Consider the following 18,701-nt stretch of genomic DNA (forward strand, 5'->3'; position numbering starts at 1 on the left):
ATTTACAGTATGTGGCACTCTGCAGCATGTAGAAGTTTAGCAGGTCAGTTTGTAGTATTTACAGTATGTGGCACTCTGCAGCATGTAGAAGTTTAGCAGGTCAGTTTGTAGTATTTACAGTATGTGGCACTCTGCAGTATGTAGAAGTTTAGCAGGTCAGTTTGTAGTATTTACAGTATGTGGCACTCTGCAGTATGTAGAAGTTTAGCAGGTCAGTTTGTAGTATTTACAGTATGTGGCACTCTGCAGTATGTAGAAGTTTAGCAGGTCAGTTTGTAGTATTTACAGTATGTGGCACTCTGCAGTATGTAGAAGTTTAGCAGGTCAGTTTGTAGTATTTACAGTATGTGGCACTCTGCAGTATGTAGAAGTTTAGCAGGTCAGTTTGTAGTATTTACAGTATGTGGCACTCTGCAGTATGTAGAAGTTTAGCAGGTCAGTTTGTAGTATTTACAGTATGTGGCACTCTGCAATATGTAGAAGTTTAGCAGGTCAGTTTGTAGTATTTACAGTATGTGGCACTCTGCAATATGTAGAAGTTTAGCAGGTCAGTTTGTAGTATTTACAGTATGTGGCACTCTGCAGTATGTAGAAGTTTAGCAGGTCAGTTTGTAGTATTTACAGTATGTGGCACTCTGCAGTATGTAGAAGTTTAGCAGGTCAGTTTGTAGTATTTACAGTATGTGGCACTCTGCAGTATGTAGAAGTTTAGCAGGTCAGTTTGTAGTATTTACAGTATGTGGCACTCTGCAATATGTAGAAGTTTAGCAGGTCAGTTTGTAGTATTTACAGTATGTGGCACTCTGCAGTATGTAGAAGTTTAGCAGGTCAGTTTGTAGTATTTACAGTATGTGGCACTCTGCAGCATGTAGAAGTTTAGCAGGTCAGTTTGTAGTATTTACAGTATGTGGCACTCTGCAGCATGTAGAAGTTTAGCAGGTCAGTTTGTAGTATTTACAGTATGTGGCACTCTGCAGGTCAGTTTTTTGTACCTTGTAGTCCAGGGAAGCCTCTGTCTCCCTTTTCCCCCAGCGGTCCAGGAAGACTGACCGCTCCATCAGCTCCGGGGTTTCCTTTGTTACCACGGCAACCTGCAGAGTACAACCAGTACCACATTACAACCAGTAGGGGAGAGTGGGGTAAGATGAGTACAGTAAGGCAAGGAAAAAATGGAAAACACCTACACTGTACCCTTAATTCAGGATGTTTCCTTTGAATTGAAGTGAACTGACCTGCTAAACTTTGACCCCCTCCCCTCTCCCCTGCTGGTCAGCTTTCACATTACAAATTTGCTGCGTGCCCGGGAATGCTTGTCTTGCCTATCTAACTCCCATACAATAGGTGGCAATATGCACCTAGTTGGCTTGTGAGCCGCCAATAAACACAACAAAGAAGAAGAGTAGCTTTCATTACGTTACATTTCAACATTTGCCTTAGTGGAGACCAGTTTATCCTATGGTTTGGACTTTTGTTTCTGTGATCTACTACTACAAAAGGTAAATACACGTTTGCGTATTGTTTGTGTGCTATACAGTGACGGACTAGCCTGGCATCGCCAAACCAATTCACATTGCACTGCATTGCATTTGCAAATGAGCTAGCATCAGGTTCCCAGGCTAACAAAAGTCCAAACCGTAGGATAACTGGTCATCACACAGTAAAGAAATAGCAATCCACTTCAGTGTTTGGGTACGCTTGTGTTCACACTCAAGTGTACCGTGCCCGGGCATGCATGAAGCGTTCGCCAGAGACCACCTTTTCAAGTGGACCCGGACACAGTCCTCAGTTCTGTGCTTGGGCACAGAACGCACCGTTCACAGTACACTGATCAAATGAACCGGACCTGGGGTCAGTTTGGGGACAAGTGTGCTTGGAAGCGGTCCTGGTTCTGTAATAGCAAAATTAATTAAATGCCTTGTTGATCCATCAATAATGAGTTGCTCGTTTAAAATGTATAAGGAGGATTTTTATTCAGAAAATTCCATCTGTGCACAGAGTCTCACTTCCTGAAAAGACAGTCATGAGTGAGCCACGAGTCAAGGCATCTACCTATCATATACTAAAATGAGCACAACCCCCCCACTTAGGGAAGCCAGTAGATTTCCACAGCTCACAGAAGTTCCATCTGATGCCCAGTACATTTCCATAGCTACCTTGATCTTTCATAAGAGACAATACAACCTTGGTCTGGTCACAAGACAAAATACATGTTATCTGTCTTTAGGAATGCTCTGCAGATGGAGAGCAGAGTCCACAAAAGACAAGAGTCATAGTTCATTATGGAACAGAGTTGATAATTATCAACAACCAATTAATAAGCAATCAATCAATAATTTTGCTCTCACAGTTCCCCAGTGTGAATCCACCCTTACCTTCAGGGCCACGTCTTCCCAGGGTCCCAGGGAGCCCCGTGTCTCCTTTGGACCCCAGACATCCAGGTGAGCCTTTGTCTCCTGGCAGCAGCACCACCTCCATGACTCTGTCCTCACCCCTCGGCCCTGCAGGGGGCAGTATGGAGCATTTTAGTAGCCGCTACTAACAGTATGTGTGTGTGTGTGTGTGTGTGTGTGTGTGTGACGTGTGTGTGTGTGTGTGTGTGTGTGTGTGTGTGTGTGTGTGTGTGTGTGTGTGTGACGTGTGTGTGTGTGTTTAAAATTCTGACTGATTAGATAGATGGTTCCCTGATGTCATTGAGTTACCTTGAATCCCATCGGGTCCTGTGGGTCCAGGGAGGCCATCTATACCTGGTGGCCCAGACTCCCCCTTCTGACCTGAACCACACACACACACACACACACACACACACACACACACACACACACACACACACACACACACACACACACACACACACAAATGTATTGCTACATTGCATTTTAGAAAGTTCTGTCTTCTTTCATAGGGTAAATTGGCAATTAGTTCAGAAACTCAAATGAGATAACACAGTAAAAATTACTCCAAAACATTTAGTCAGGATGCTGTAGCCCTCATACAGATTCTATATTTCATAATAACTCTTATTATTTTATTGTCGCTATAATATTATTATTATTATTTTTTACAATAATTGATACATATCAGAAGGTCCACAGACTGTCACTGCTCTCAGCCACTCTGGTCCTGGTCTGGATTGAGATGGTTCATACTAGTGAGCAGAGGTTAGGTAGCCTTGCTCCAGACATTCGAAGCCACGTCCACTCCACAGTTGTGGATTTGAAATGAGTGTATGAGTTGACGATGAAGTCTGAATATCAGGCTAGAGGCTAGAGTACTTTACATATTTAGTAACTCTGTGGTGTTTATACTGGTATTGGTTGGTAAGCAGTACATAATATTCATATTATTATTATTATTAATAATAATAATAATAATAATAATAATAATTATTATTATTATTAATAATTCTAGTTAGTTATTGAGTTCTTACCGATAGGTCCCATGATGCCAATATCTCCCATCAGGCCTTTGGGCCCCACGGTCCCCGGTGGCCCATCCTTGCCCTGACAGGAGCAGCAGCGATTAGCATTAGCATTTGCAGCATCATCATACATGACTGTGAGATACTGTGAATGACTTCACTCCTATTATGTATGTTAGCTTAGCATTCGCATTCGACTGTATCATACATTACTGTGAGATACTGTGAATCACTACACTCCTCATCTGTGTGTTAGCTTAGCGTTAGCGTTAGCGTTCAGGCTGAAACGTGCTTCAGTGTGAGCCTCAAGGTGGGACATTGTAGAACATACATACTCAAACGTCAGCTCACACACCCACATCACAATCACACACAGAGTTTCCTGTTCCACCCTGCATTTTGGATTTCAGAATTTCCTAAATGCAGGGTGTCAGGGGTAAATGTGGCGCAAATACCATGTTTTTTGTTGTTGTTGTTTTTGTTGTTTTTCCCTGAAATGCTGGAACGAGCCAATTACACAGTCCTTTCATCTACATTAAACAAATATATTGGTATATGGAGTTCCATGGCAACCATGTCAATTATGGGATGTACTGACCGGCTGGCCAGACGAGCCGACATCGCCTTGGTAACCAGGTGCCCCCTGGAGCCCTGTGGCTCCTTTACTTCCCATATCACCTTTAAAACCTGGACCTGGGGGGCCGGGGGGGCCGAGAGACCCCTGGGGTCCTTTAGAGAGAGGGAGAGAGAGGGGGAGAGAGGGGGAGAGAGAGAGAGAGAGAGAGAGAGAGAGAGAGCGAGCGAGTGAGAGAGAGAGAGGGAGGGAGAGATGTATACAGTATGTTTGTTAGCTGAGTGTCAATCACCCCCTTTTCTATCGTCTATGTTACTCCAAACGGGTGAGTTATATAAAAAATGACCCCCCTAGAGTTGTTATGAAAAGGTGAAATTAGCTATATAGACCAAAACCGTGTTTTGGACCAGGCTGTAAAGATACTTCACTGTTTATCACATTTAACATGGGGGAGAATGGGAACGACGGGAATACTGAGTCCTGCCTCAGGTGGCCATTCGAGGAACTACAGCTTTCAGGATCACTTCCGCGTCAAGTTCATGGGAAAAACCCAGAGCTTACCCACTGGCGGTTACATGTGTATTTACAGTACATGTGTGTTGACACGTGTCTCCCATTCACCTTTGGGTCCCTGCTTCCCGGCTGGTCCTTGCTCTCCCTTAGTTCCCTTGGTGCAGACTCCCTCTCTCCCCGGGTGACCAGCTGGACCAGGGGCTCCTGAAGCTCCTGTAGGTCCTCGATATCCCAGAGGACCAGGAGGACCTGGAGGACCACAGCGTCCAGGAGAGCCCAGAGAGCCCTGAGAGCCTGGGTGGGGGTGGAAGGGGGGGGGTTGTAGTTTAGGTTGGGGGAGAGTTTGGTAGGTCCGGGGGGGGAGGGGGGGGTTTTCTTCGACTTGAGCCAAGATTACACTTTGTGCGTCCACTAGGGTGTGCGTGACATACATTCATCAGAGGGTGTACACTGTACACAGGCTCTGTGCTGATTACGTTTGCTAAGTTCCGGGAATATTCAAAGTTGGAAACTTCCCATGGGAATGAATGGATACATATGGGAATTAATGGGGATTAACGGGTATAAACTGGAAATGTAGGGGTTAATTTATACTAACTGCCACATACTGACATACTGTAAATACAAACATTTTGTTTTGTCAGAAGCAGACATGCATGCAATACACATTTTAATATACATTTTTGACTCAATCTATTTGCGAATAGAACTTGAACTGATTCTTTCATTGAACAAAAAAAAAAGAAGGTAAATTTCCTCCATCACATGCACAGATAATTCCCAGCATCCTGCACACTAGTGATTTTTTTTTTTTTAAAGAATAGCTGTGGTTATTTTGGATTTGGATCTCTGTGGTTCTGACTCACCGATCATGCCCTTCTCTCCATCTGGTCCTGGAGGTCCGATTACAGGAGCTGGGGATACAGAACCAACCAATACAATGGAGTTCTATGGCTGCTGGATAATATAGCTGCATGGAGCAGACTTGTTGGATAATATAGCTGCATGGAGCAGACTTGTTGGATAATATAGCTGCATGGAGCAGACTTGTTGGATAATATAGCTGCATGGAGCAGACTTGTTGGATAATATAGCTGCATGGAGCAGACTTGTTGGATAATATAGCTGCATGGAGCAGACTTGTTGGATAATATAGCTGCATGGAGCAGACTTGTTGGATAATATAGCTGCATGGAGCAGACTTGTTGGATAATATAGCTGCATGGAGCAGACTTGTTGGATAATATAGCTGCATGGAGCAGACTTGTTGGATAATATAGCTGCATGGAGCAGACTTGTTGGATAATATAGCTGCATGGAGCAGACTTGTTGGATAATATAGCTGCATGGAGCAGACTTGTTGGATAATATAGCTGCATGGAGCAGACTTGTTGGATAATATAGCTGCATGGAGCAGACTTGTTGGATAATATAGCTGCATGGAGCAGACTTGTTGGATAATATAGCTGCATGGAGCAGACTTGTTGGATAATATAGCTGCATGGAGCAGACTTGTTGGATAATATAGCTGCATGGAGCAGACTTGTTGGATAATATAGCTGCATGGAGCAGACTTGCTGGATAATATAGCTGCATGGAGCAGACTTGTTGGATAATATAGCTGCATGGAGCAGACTTGTTGGATAATATAGCTGCATGGAGCAGACTTGTTGGATAATATAGCTGCATGGAGCAGACTTGTTGGATAATATAGCTGCATGGAGCAGACTTGTTGGATAATATAGCTGCATGGAGCAGACTTGTTGGATAATATAGCTGCATGGAGCAGACTTGTTGGATAATATAGCTGCATGGAGCAGACTTGTTGGATAATATAGCTGCATGGAGCAGACTTGTTGGATAATATAGCTGCATGGAGCAGACTTGTTGGATAATATAGCTGCATGGAGCAGACTTGTTGGATAATATAGCTGCATGGAGCAGACTTGTCATTGTTGATGTTATTTCCATCACATTGTTAACAGCGCTAAATGCATGAAGAAGCACCAGCCTTAACACCATTCACCATGCATGTAAATTATTCTCTCCTCTCCTCTCCTCTCCTCTCCTCTCCTCTCCTCTCCTCTCCTCCTACCTCCCATGTCTCCTTTCTCTCCAGGAGGTCCAGGTATCCCATCGTCTCCTTGGTTTCCTCTGAGGCCAGGAGGACCAGGATCTCCAGGCGCCCCCTTATTACCTGAAATAAGGATAATATTGTAAAGGAATAAAACAGTCGAGACGTGGAAATGTGTGACTGTACCCATGGAGAGACTGTGTTGTAACAGGACATTCTGTCAGTATACCGCAGTTTAATACATTTTCTATTAGTTGAAATGATGCAACAGCAACCCTCTCAAGGGTTATTCTAGCCTCTTATTTAAACATCTCTTTTAGATAAAAGTGTACTTAGCTATGCAACCACATCAACTTGCACTCATTGGAGAATATAACTATTGCAACTATTTGGCCAGCTTGGCGAGCTGCAGGACAGGCGAGGCCGAGCAAGCGAGCCTGCAGAGCGGGCGAGCCTACACGCGCGGGATTCCTAGTTAGCTAAAAGGGGCACGGTGGTGGGGCAAATTTCAAAATTTGGCACGGAGGTCAAGTATACAGTATGAGTGTGTGTGTGTGTGAAGTGTGTGAAAGTGTAGTACTGTAGTATTAGTACTCCGGTAGTACTTGGCAGTAGTATTACTGTAGTATAGGTAACCTGGTAGTTCATGGCAGTAGTACATACTAGTACTCTGGTAGTACATGGCGGTATTAGTGCTGTAGTATTAGTACTCTGGTAGTACATGGCATCAGTAGTACTGTAGTATTAGTATTCTGGTAGTACATGGCAGTAGTAGTAAAGTAGTTTCGGTACTATGGTAGTACATGGCAGTAGTATTACTGTAGTATCAGTACTCGTAGTACATGGCAGTAGTACTAGTAGATGGCAGTACTGTTATATCAGTACTCTGGTAGTACATGGCAGTAGTAGTAGTAGTATTGTAGTATCAGTATTCTAGTAGAACATGAATGTAGTATTTGTGTACCTGGGAGGCCGGTGGGCCCTGGAACGCCATCGGCTCCTGCAGAACCATCAAAACCCCGGTCACCTGGTAACCCAGGAGGACCTGAGGAGAGACAGGCAGGCAGACAGACAGACAGACAGGCCAACGTTACAGACAAGTTTAGATGTTCATTAATAGATAGTGTCCCTATGCGAAGAAGCACACTCCCCAAGTTTGAAGTCGATCGGACGAACGAGATACATGAACGCCATGTTCTGATTGGTCAAATTGCATGAAGTTTGAGATTGCACTTTCTTGGGTCACCAGCAGGGCTTCCGCCAGGTTAGAAGTTGATCGGCCGAACGGTTCTTCGGACGTTTTTGTGTTGCAGGTAGGTGACACTATGACTATGCACATGTCCAAATCGCACATAATTTACCACTGTACACCATCGGGTTGCCGGCAGCGCACTCCCCAAGTTTGAAGTCAGCTTCATCCACAAATTATCGCAAGTCTTGTCTAGTCGCTCTGTTTATCTATAAACGTGCGCGCGCACGGGGGGGGGGGGGGGTCTGCCGTGTGCAGATGGTCTGGCGCTTGGACAGGCTGGTAACAACAAGCCTGTTTTCACAACACAGAGAGGGGGTGTGGCTTCCTTCAATGCTCAAAATAACTAGAAAAAGAGAGCACTCCTTTCTAGCGTACCTCGCCACGCCCGCTGAACTGGCAGGGCTCATTCCTACCGTGCCTCGTGGTCTGTCATCGAGGTCCTCCTCCTCCTCCTCCACTTCATCGCTCATTTTCGACCGTGCCTGGTGGTTTGCCCTCGAGGTCGTAGGTAGACACAGTGCGGCCTCGTCCGCTCAACTGGCATGGGCAGTTGAGCAATTGTGCGCCGTGCCTTTTTGCCCAATTATTAGTAGGATATAACTCACCTGTCCCGCTAGATAGTAGTGGATTCTAGTAGTGCTGCATCTCACATTTAGTGGCTTATTTTCCCTTAGTCTTAGTTAATGGATTGTTGTTTTAACTTTGACGTTGGCATGACTCCCTCCTTTGTTACTTCCTCGAGCCGGGTGGTAACAGAGAATGTATAGAGCAAAGGTTCCCAACCCTTTTTTGGCATGTGACCACGCTTTGACGTTCCAAAAATCTAGGGACCCCAGACGTTCAATTTAGGTAATTATCATCAGTGACCTTCTCAGTGACATCATCAGTGACATCATCAATGCTATGCTGATCCCCCCCCCCCCTCAGAATTCTGACTTTAATCTCAGAATCCTGACTTTTCCCCCCTCAAAATTCTAACTTTATTCTCAGAATCCTGACTTAAACTCAGAACTCAACCACTTTGGAACCACTGTCTGGAGTGTGCAGACAGTACCTCGTGGTCCAGTGGATCCTGATCTTCCTTTGGGACCACAGGGACCAGTTTCTCCTGGAAGACCCAAGCATCCTGCATCTCCTTGCTCTCCCTTGGTCCCTAGAGCTCCTGGACTGCCCGGTTCTCCCTGAGAGAGGAGAGAGAGGGCAGAGAGAGAGAAGAGAGGCCGCAGAAAGAGAGCAGAGAGACAGCAGAGAGAGAGAGAGAGGAGAGAGAGCGGAGAGAGAGGAGAGAAAGAGCAGAGAGGAGAGAGAGAGCAGAGAGAGGGGAGCAGACACATGGCACTATTATGAAGACGTTACAGTGACTAGAACTGTGTTTTGTGATCCGCTTGTATGGGGTTAGGGTTTAAGATAAGACTAGTTCTGATACCTGTTGGAACATGCAATCACTGTCTGTCTGTCTGTCTGTCTGCCTGCCTGTCTGTCTGTCTGTCTGTCTGCCTGCCTGCCTGTCTGTCTGCCTGCCTGCCTGTCTGTCTGTCTGCCTGCCTGTCTGTCTGTCTGTCTGTCTGTCTGTCTGTCTGTCTTGGCGTTTCTGCCAGGAAACAGCAAAAAGTGTGAATTTTACTGATCCTGGAGGTAAGGCTTCAAAGTAGTTTTTACAGTGTTTATTTTATTTTATATATATTTTACATTATTTTTATTGATCTTCACAAATACATTATGCTCGGTTCCATATACAGAGTATTTGCATAATTGGTCCAGGATACTACACACGGCATTCATTGAGTCATCAGATCACAGTAGTATTAAACATTGATGATGTACATGAACAGGAACAATACATATGTTTCCGTCTCAATCATCTTCATGCCAGACTGCACTTAATCCCCAGAAGGTTCAGTGGTTCCTTCCATTTTCTTACAAAAAGATGTTTTCTCCACCAAATACAGTATCTCAATTTCTCTAGAGTGGCAGCATCTGATATGAGAGATTTCCACAATTGAGCAGGAGATTCATCGCCGACCCACTTTGTCATTATAGCCTTTCTTACCAGCATTAATATCAATCTAACTGTTTCTTACCAGCATTAATATCAATCTAACTGTTTCTTACCAGCATTAATATCAATCTAACTGTTTCTTACCAGCATTAATAGAAAATCTAACTGTTTCTTACCAGCATTAATATCAATCTAACAGTTTCTTACCAGCATTAATATAAATCTAACTGTTTCTTACCAGCATTAATATCAATCTAACTGTTTCTTACCAGCATTAATATAAATCTGTTTCTTTGGGTGCTTTCAGAGTCTGGTATACTTCCTAGCAGGCATAAAAGAGGGCGGGGAACTAGTTGACGCTCTATACCACCCTACTTATTTCTTTGCATATTGCCTTCTAGAATAATTGAATTTGTTTGCACTCCCAAATACAGTACAGTCTGGTTCCAATAGCTACTTTGCATCTTGGGCAATTCTGCTGTATATTTATTACTAGATATACTGTATGTATATATGTAAAATATTATATTGCATCTCCCTATATCTATTGCATAATTGATATTCTGGAAGGCAACAGCATCATTTCTTCCCATGTTTCTTCATCTATTGTCACCTTAAGGCTTAAGGTGACGATTAAGGTAAACGATGTGCACTAAGAAAGTCTATCCAAGTTCAGATTTTGTAATTCAGAATAGAATCTTGACACATAATGAATGCTCCCGCCTCTGACTGTACTGTGAAAAAATCTTTCTAACGAACGAGACTCACCTGAAAAATCTTTCTAACGAGCGAGATTCACCTGAAAAATTTAGTTTTCATTTCTGTGTACACATGGTGCGTGACGTGCAAATCTCTTAGTTCAAATTGGCTAAGTGGGTGGCGGTATCTCTCCCGATTGTGATGTCATGAGTGATGTTATCAGTGATTGAGCAATTGTGATGTCATCAGTGATGTCACTTGAGCAATTGTGATGTCATCAGTGATGTCACTCGAACAATTGTTGCGATGTCATCAGTGATGTCACTCAAGCAACTGTGATTGCCCAACTGTGATGTCACTCAGGCAGTTGTGATGATATCAACTGTGATGTAGTATGAGCCGGTGGCGCAAATGGCGCCTAGGTGGGTGGGCACTGGGCAGTGTCTTCTTCTTCTTCTAATGGCTTTCTGGCAGACCTTTGAGAGGCGCGCTGCTTGTCAATGTCATCTTTTTCAACAGCAACACATAAGCTGTGTGTCTGTGCACGTTGGAAGCACTCTGGACATGATTTATAAGCTGTGTGTCTGTGCGCGTTGGAAGCACTCTGGACATGATTTATAAGCTGTGTGTCTGTGCACGTTGGAAGCACTCTGGACATGATTTATAAGCTGTGTGTCTGTGCACGTTGGAAGCACTCTGGACATGATTTATAAGCTGTGTGTCTGTGCACGTTGGAAGCACTCTGGACATGATTTATAAGCTGTGTGTCTGTGCACGTTGGAAGCACTCTGGACATGATTTATAAGCTGTGTGTCTGTGCGCGTTGGAAGCACTCTGGACATGATTTATAAGCTGTGTGTCTGTGCGCGTTGGAAGCACTCTGGACATGATTTATAAGCTGTGTGTCTGTGCACGTTGGAAGCACTCTGGACATGATTTATAAGCTGTGTGTCTGTGCGCGTTGGAAGCACTCTGGACATGATTTATAAGCTGTGTGTCTGTGCGCGTTGGAAGCACTCTGGACATGATTTATAAGCTGTGTGTCTGTGCGCGTTGGAAGCACTCTGGACATGATTTATAAGCTGTGTGTCTGTGCGCGTTGGAAGCACTCTGGACATGATTTCCGAAGCATTCTGACCTGAAGAAAAGGCTCCCTGTGGACACGGCCGCTAATAGTACAAGTGTGAATATTTTTTTATAGGGGCACAGGAAGTGTTCTCTAACGTGAATAGAGTCTCTTTTCCCCCTACCCCATTATATGGTGCCTAGTTAAATACCGTTCAGACCAACGATGCACAAATTAGCGTAATACAAATTTGAAAAAGGACGGAATCCGTCCCCAATGGTGCCCAAAGGTTTTCGCAAGTGCTGTACTATGTCCTTTTCTGAAACCGGAATGGAATTTTTCATGTATTTTGTTGCCTTGCAAGAAAGCATACAACTGTTTTAACACTGTTACCTCTAAGATCTCATCTAGAAAAGTCCAGTTCTTATTATTGTGGCTTCTGTTAATGTTAATGTAGCAATGGCGCTCCCCACCTGAATAAATCAATAAATAAAACACCAACAACATTTTTATATATTTTTTATTTTCTGTAAGGATGTTTTGTTATCAAGACACTGTGAAGAAATCATAACTAAATCATCATCATCATCATCATCATTCCACACATTTAGATTTTCCTTGACCAATGCCCACACGCCATATAACGTCTACTTGTTTTTCCTCTTTAAAACAACGGCTGACTCATCCAGCGTGTTGGTGTCTGCAGTGCTCGCTCGCCGTCCAACGCCTCTACGAAGTAACTTGACATTTTACTACCAACATCGTCCTCCTGCGAATCCATCATCTTTTGCACAAATTGTGGGTTTACTGCGATTTCCTGATCCATAGACTTTAGTTTCTCATCCAGCTCTATACACCTCAACATCTCTTGGTCAATTTTGTGGAGCATTGCTGGGTTGTATTTTCCAGGGTTGTCGTGGAAACAGACCATGCCATCCTTTTGGTTGATGCTGGCGTAGATCTCACCATCTTCAATCATGTGTAAGACACATTTCTCTGCCTCCTGGGGATCAGACAGCTGCACTCGACTCGCCATGTCTTGCAAGGACAGCGTCAGGAAGGTCTTTGTTAGCCTCTGGATGTTCTTCTTGTAGAGGGAGGAGAGGCACTGCTTGACCAGGCCTGTGTTGTTGTCTCGCGTGAAGGTGTCGTTGTGTTTGAGGAGCAGCTTGCACAGCTCGGCGGGGTTGTTGGTGCTGTAAACCTGGGCTAATTCGAGGTACTCGTTGCTCAGGGGCTTGATGGAGCTTTCTACTATCTGTGAGGTGTATTTGGGCAGCTGCTGCACTTTGCCGTGGAGGATGAGTGAGACCAGGATGTGCTTCTTATAGGCTTCCAACATGACGTGGCTCACCACCATGGCTGGAGTGGTTATTGCCTGTTCGTAAAAATACAGTGCTCTTTCCAAGTTTTTGAGGCTCGTGTAGATCATGCCACCATAGTAGTAGTAACATAAAAAGTGTTGAGGTTTGTAGGCTCCGTTCTCCTTACAGATGTCCATCATGTCCACCTCCAAGAAGGGCAGGGCGGGCTTGAAGCACTTCGCTAACAAGCACAGCTGACACAGGTCTGCATGAACTGAGGTCAGTTGGTTTGTGTTCATCTGCATTTTATCTATTGCCTGTTTTAGGATGGCCACACCCCTCAATGGCTGTTTGCGTTCTATGAGGGCATTTGTCAACTGGTGGCAGAGAGCAGCAAAAGTGTCTGTCGCTTCTCTGATCCGCTCTCCATTGCAGGTACTGATGAAGAGCTGAACTTGGGAGAAAAGCGTCTCAAAGTCAGGGATGTTTGGCATGGAGAACTTCACACATAGCACAGCCAGCATGCCCAAGGGATGCCCCTGGATGTCCAAGGCCCCCAGCACCGTGTCCAGCTGGGATGGATCTTTGGCGAGCAGGTCCCCGCTCTTGTTGATCAACTCAGACAGCTGAGTCATCTGGCCCTGAGCAGACAGCTGCAGCACATTGGTCACAAACTGCTTCAAGGCTGAACCAGGAAATACTTTCCTGGTTCCAAGGTGGAGGTAATTCACACTGTTTTTCATTCAAACGTCAGAAACAACTCTGTCCAGACTGAGATAGGGGGCCACACAGCTGCCACTGAGGTGATATTGTCTCAGTGATGATGTCATCAGTGATGTCATTCAATTGTGATGTCATCAGTGATGTCACTCGAGCACTAGTGATATCATCAGTGACATCATCAGTGGCATGCAGGGAAGGGATGCTGATGATGTCACAATGGCTCTGTGGGAGGAAGGCGATTTCTTTTCCTCATGGTGTCTGCAATTTTTGTCCTGCAAGTGATGTCACTCAACTGGAAGTGAGGTCATCAGTGGTGTCACTTGAGCAATTGTGATCTCACTGATGACTCAGATGTCACTTGAGCAATTGTGATGTCATCATGTCTATGACATCATCAGTGATGTCACTCGAGCACTCGATGATGTCATCAGTGATGGTCCTATGGTCACATCACCTATGCTGACATCATCATTTAGGCGGTGCATGACGTCAGGTGCAACTGTGCTCAATCAGCTCATACCACATCACAGTCGCTCGAGTGACATCACTGATGACATCACAACTGCCTGAGTGACATCACAGTTTGGCAATCAGTGACATCACTGATGACATCACAGTTGCTCGAGTGACATCACTGATGACATCACTTCTGTCACAAATTGTGACTGACACAGAGAAATCACCCGCTCCCAAAATTGTGATTGACAGACACCGCCAGTAAATTATTTCCCGGCAGAAGCGGGGTGTGAGGAGAAGAGTCCACAGCGCGCCCAGCCACTTCTTTTCACCTGACAGGGGAGCTTCAACGGCAGGATGTAGCAAGTGGATCCAGCATCCACTTGCTGCATCCAGCACTTGAACAGGGCAGTCGCTTTATTTTCTCGCTCTCCCTTATCTCCCTTCTTTGCCCCTGCCTGCAAAACTCCCAGAGCAAACTTGCATTCGTCTACTCGAAATGACAAATATGGATTTATTGGATTTACTAAGCTGGTATCTCAACGCAAATCAACTAAACTTTTTGGGGTCCGGGAAACCCCCACCCTCTGCCCAGCTTGCTTTCGCCGCGGGACACGGGAAGACAACAGCGATTGACCCTAGGCTGTGACGTCATGAAAATTGAGATGGGCGGTCAGTGAATTTGAACTGTGAATTTGAACTGTGAAAAATGGATTATATCTGGATATATCAGAGAAATTCCACTTGATCTGCAATAAGGAGAATATGAACTAATGTTGGTGAACCAGAGACTTGACACCTGCTGTTGACTTTCTGGTCTGTGTGACCCTGGTCTGTGTGACGGAAAGGAATTCCAGGCAACCAAAACATTTCATCCTAATCTGGACTCTCTACTGCCAAGGACGCAGCTCTCCTGATATTTTCGTCTGCAACTGAGCTCTCCCCCTCCCCCAAACCCCCGGCCTTGTTCAGCCCTTGCATCATCCACCCCACCCCCCCCCCTCTCCCTCTTCCTCCGATATACATCCATCTGGCGCTGATCACAGCGAGCCACTTGCGTTGTTTGAGGAGCTAATGCAACGGTGGCGCTGCGCACGTGGCGACCCGGCTGAGGGCAGCAGATGGTCCTTTGGAATCTGTACATAATGCAACAAATGTTTATGTATAGTATAATATTGAAGTGCGCCTTTATTACTTTAAAACTAGTAATAATGTATCTCAATTCTGAAGTGTGCCGTTATTACTAATCTCAAACTAGTAATGATGTTGTAATTATCCACTACTGTCTGATGTGAACCAAAGTGCCCTTCTGGGACATACGAATAAACTTGAACTTGAACTTGAACTTGTGGGAGGATCACGCTATTCCCACCAGTTCCATTCTACCCCGACCAGGCGCCCCGACCGACCAGAGGAGGCGCTAGTGCAGCGACCAGGACACATTCCCCCAATCCGGCTTCCCCGCAGACACCAGCCAATCGTGTCTGTATGGACGCCCGACCAAGCCGGAGGTAACACGTGGGTGCGAACCTGCGACCCTCGTGTTGTAGGCAGGGAATCTACCGCTACACTACCCGGACACCCACAGTCCAAATGTTTAGTTTTCAGTCTTTGATCTGGTAAAGAAAGAGAGTTAATAGAACCCCGCCCCCTATTAAAAAGGTGCCCTATAGTTATATTGTGATCACCACAGTGTGTGTCTGTGTGTCTGTGTGTCTGTGTGTGTGTGTGTGTGTGTGTGTGTGTGTGTGTGTGTGTGTGTGTGTGTGTGCGCATGCATGCATGTGTTGTGATACCTTGTCTCCTTGGCGTCCTTTAGTTCCTAGCCCAGGTGAACTTGGTTCTCCTTTAGCACCTTTGGGTCCTGCAGGTCCCGGCGTTCCATCTGAACCAGGCTCTCCACGGAGCCCTGTGGAGCCTTTCTCCGCTTTAACACCTGGGCACAAAACACCAGATCAGATTCTGTGGAGTCACTTAACTTCTGGTCCCTTCACTGACTTCCTATCTCGGCATGCATCAAATTCAAGACACTGAGATGTGATTGTCATGGGTGGGCTGGTTTGCTTTGGTCAGTGTTCATAGGGAGGCGGAGTACACATGCTGTTTGTAGTGATGACGTAGGTGGGCAGCAGAGTGCGAAGCTTGACCAGATGGACGGGATGGAGTGGTCAGATGCGTAGTAAACAAGCTGACGGGGAGCCTCTATGGATATATCTGAATTGACGTAACAGTCGAAGGATTTCGATGGTGGAGCTACATAGAGGGGGAGTGATGAAAATGTTAAGTTTAAGAAGCTGTGAGGTGGAATATTTCAGCATCTGTTGTCAGCACGATGCTAACAGCCTAGCTGCTATCCAACTAATGGCTCTTTCCCACCACATTTTACAGCCCTGCACAGCCCGTCACCACTCGCCTCTACTTGTTTCAACTCGATGGACGTTCTGTTTCGACCGCCATTCATCTGCCCCCGCCCACCCCCGCCCGTCATAGCGATATCTGCATATCTGTCCTTCGCTTATAGCCGAAGTAGGCTATAACATAACATTACAATTAAATCCATCCACAGAACTTTTAAACTGTTTATGAAATACTGGTGCCTCTAAATGACCTACAGTGTACATGGGCGAATGTGACAATCGACCAGGAGAATGGATATCACTCACAGGCATGCGCTGCGCTGTGCGGGGACGGGAGAGGCGCAACAGAGTGAAGCCTCTACCCCGCGGCCTCTAGGCAAGACCGCGGCTTCACCAAACACCCGCTGCGGCCTAGCGGAGCGCTGCAGCCTCCACTCAGCTACAGAGCTCCCTGAGCGAGCAGCGGACTTTTTTCTCAGACAATTGAACACCCGCCACGATTTTATTTCACCGGAGCGAAGGCAGCAACACAAAGACTGATGGAAATATACATAACAGAATGGAAGGTAAGCCCACTAAACTGGTATGCAGCCGCCAGCATTGCATATGACAGTCAGTAGACAGAGTAAACACGATTCTGCCTGACCAATCAGTCGTCTACAATGTTTTCACGTCACCGTATGAACCCGGGTTCGCAGAATAGAACCCCGACGAGGCAGGGACGAAAAGTAGCACGACTCAGCCCCAAATCAAACCGGGCTGGGCCGGTTTTTACCGATGGGATGAGACCATTTATCGAGTCGAGCGGAGCGGGACCGCGCTACTACCTGCGGTGGAATTGGGCCATAAGAGACATGGTCCCAGCCAACGAGGGCTAACCGCACCTGGATAGCTGAAGGGCTGTCCGGGATGTGACTCGAAGTGGAAGACAGGAGTAAGCAGAGAGGAGGAGGAGGAGGTGATCCAGGAGTGCTCGTTTGAAAGGCGGGGAAGCGAGCTCCGCCTGGGAGGGGAGCTGTGGTTCCAGCGAGGGCAGGTTAACCATCGCAGGGACAAGCTGAGGACGGCTGCTAGCTGACCAGATACCGGCTAACCGGAGCGGCAGCGCTCCCAGCCAGCAAGGGCTAACTGCTCCGGGGCAGCTGGAGGGCTGCACAGTGTAGCTGCTACGTCAGCTGGTGTGGCAGGGTTGAACAAGCAGGTATGTAACCGCCAAATCCTTCAGCAGTAGTAATCGGGTGGATAAAGTGTCCAGGAGGAATGTGATAAAAGATTAACGGAATCTGTTGGAGGATAAAGTCTAATCGTAAAACAAGCAGCGCCAGCGTCATCTCACATCCGGGTCTGTGTCCATCTGGGGGGTATGAGACTGCTGTATGACGCTGCTGCCCATTCACTTTGTATTGGATCGCGTAGCCAGGTATCCCAGCATGCTTTGCAAGGCGATGAGCAGCATGTTCAATGCAAAGTGAATGGGCAGCAGCGACAGCCTGCGTCAAAAACGTCGGGCAAGTGTGGCTGCACCGTGAAGGAGCAGAAAGAGTCGCTGGCTGCGAGGCAAGCGTCATGGTTCAGCGTCGAGCGTCAAGGCAAGCCGCCTCGCAGAGAAGGTAAAGGACTGGCGGCGGGATCCAGCTGGTCTGACAGGAGAAACACAGTTGCTCTTGCGCGGTAAGACTTCTAGTTCTATTTATGTTCTTCTTATTGAATGCTTGACGCTGAAGAGATCTTTAAAGCAGAGCTCAGGTCACGACACTGTGTATTATATTTGAGGACCTGAGTGAGCCACTACTGTCTGACATGGCGGGCTTCAGACTGCAAGCGTGCGCAAGAGATGAACCCAATAGCGACAGCTCTTAAAGGGCGATGCCTATACGAAATATAACAGTATGAAACACAGGCACGTCTTCAAACACTACCATAATGTATGCCGTCGCATCGCTCTCCCAGTTTTCTGCTGTGTGTGCACTAGACAGGCTGGGACAATACTATCGTGTGTGGAGTGAGTGGAGAGCAGTGTTTGGAACTAAACTACTTTTTGAAGTAACTAGTAATCTAACTAATTACTTTTTCAAATGGAGTAACCCAATTACAATTACTGAAATTTAAATGGGCTAGTTACTAGTTACTCTAGGACGTGAAAATAGCAAACTATAAGCCCCAGATGCTAATGACCTTGAGTAGGCTATGAGCCCCAGAGGCTAATGACCTTGAGTAGGCTATAAGCACCAGAGGCTAATGACCTTGAGTAGGCTATAAGCACCAG

The 18,701-nt window shown here is 46.0% G+C and overlaps 1 protein-coding gene and 1 pseudogene across 2 annotated transcripts in view; both read right to left on the bottom strand.

Moving 5' to 3' along the window:
* The window catches only part of col4a3 (collagen, type IV, alpha 3), an 83,725-nt gene that overhangs the window by 11,933 nt on the left and 53,091 nt on the right, over positions 1–18,701 (bottom strand). Inside the window, exons 37-47 of the mRNA XM_083654135.1 lie at positions 15,875–16,014; positions 8,886–9,012; positions 7,544–7,624; positions 6,601–6,702; positions 5,372–5,419; positions 4,614–4,799; positions 4,017–4,147; positions 3,428–3,500; positions 2,700–2,771; positions 2,373–2,498; positions 993–1,091 (exon numbers count right to left, since the gene is read on the bottom strand). Coding sequence (XP_083510261.1) covers positions 993–1,091; positions 2,373–2,498; positions 2,700–2,771; positions 3,428–3,500; positions 4,017–4,147; positions 4,614–4,799; positions 5,372–5,419; positions 6,601–6,702; positions 7,544–7,624; positions 8,886–9,012; positions 15,875–16,014 — 1,185 coding nt within the window. The remainder of the gene's footprint in view (positions 1–992; positions 1,092–2,372; positions 2,499–2,699; positions 2,772–3,427; positions 3,501–4,016; positions 4,148–4,613; positions 4,800–5,371; positions 5,420–6,600; positions 6,703–7,543; positions 7,625–8,885; positions 9,013–15,874; positions 16,015–18,701) is intronic.
* LOC310792404 (COP9 signalosome complex subunit 3 pseudogene) lies at positions 12,260–13,582 on the bottom strand (annotated as a pseudogene). Its single transcript has one exon. The product of its transcript is annotated as a COP9 signalosome complex subunit 3 pseudogene (transcript).

The sequence above is a fragment of the Poromitra crassiceps genome, assembly GCF_964638095.1.
Source record: "Poromitra crassiceps genome assembly, chromosome: 18".
In the NCBI taxonomy this organism is placed as follows: domain Eukaryota; kingdom Metazoa; phylum Chordata; class Actinopteri; order Beryciformes; family Melamphaidae; genus Poromitra; species Poromitra crassiceps.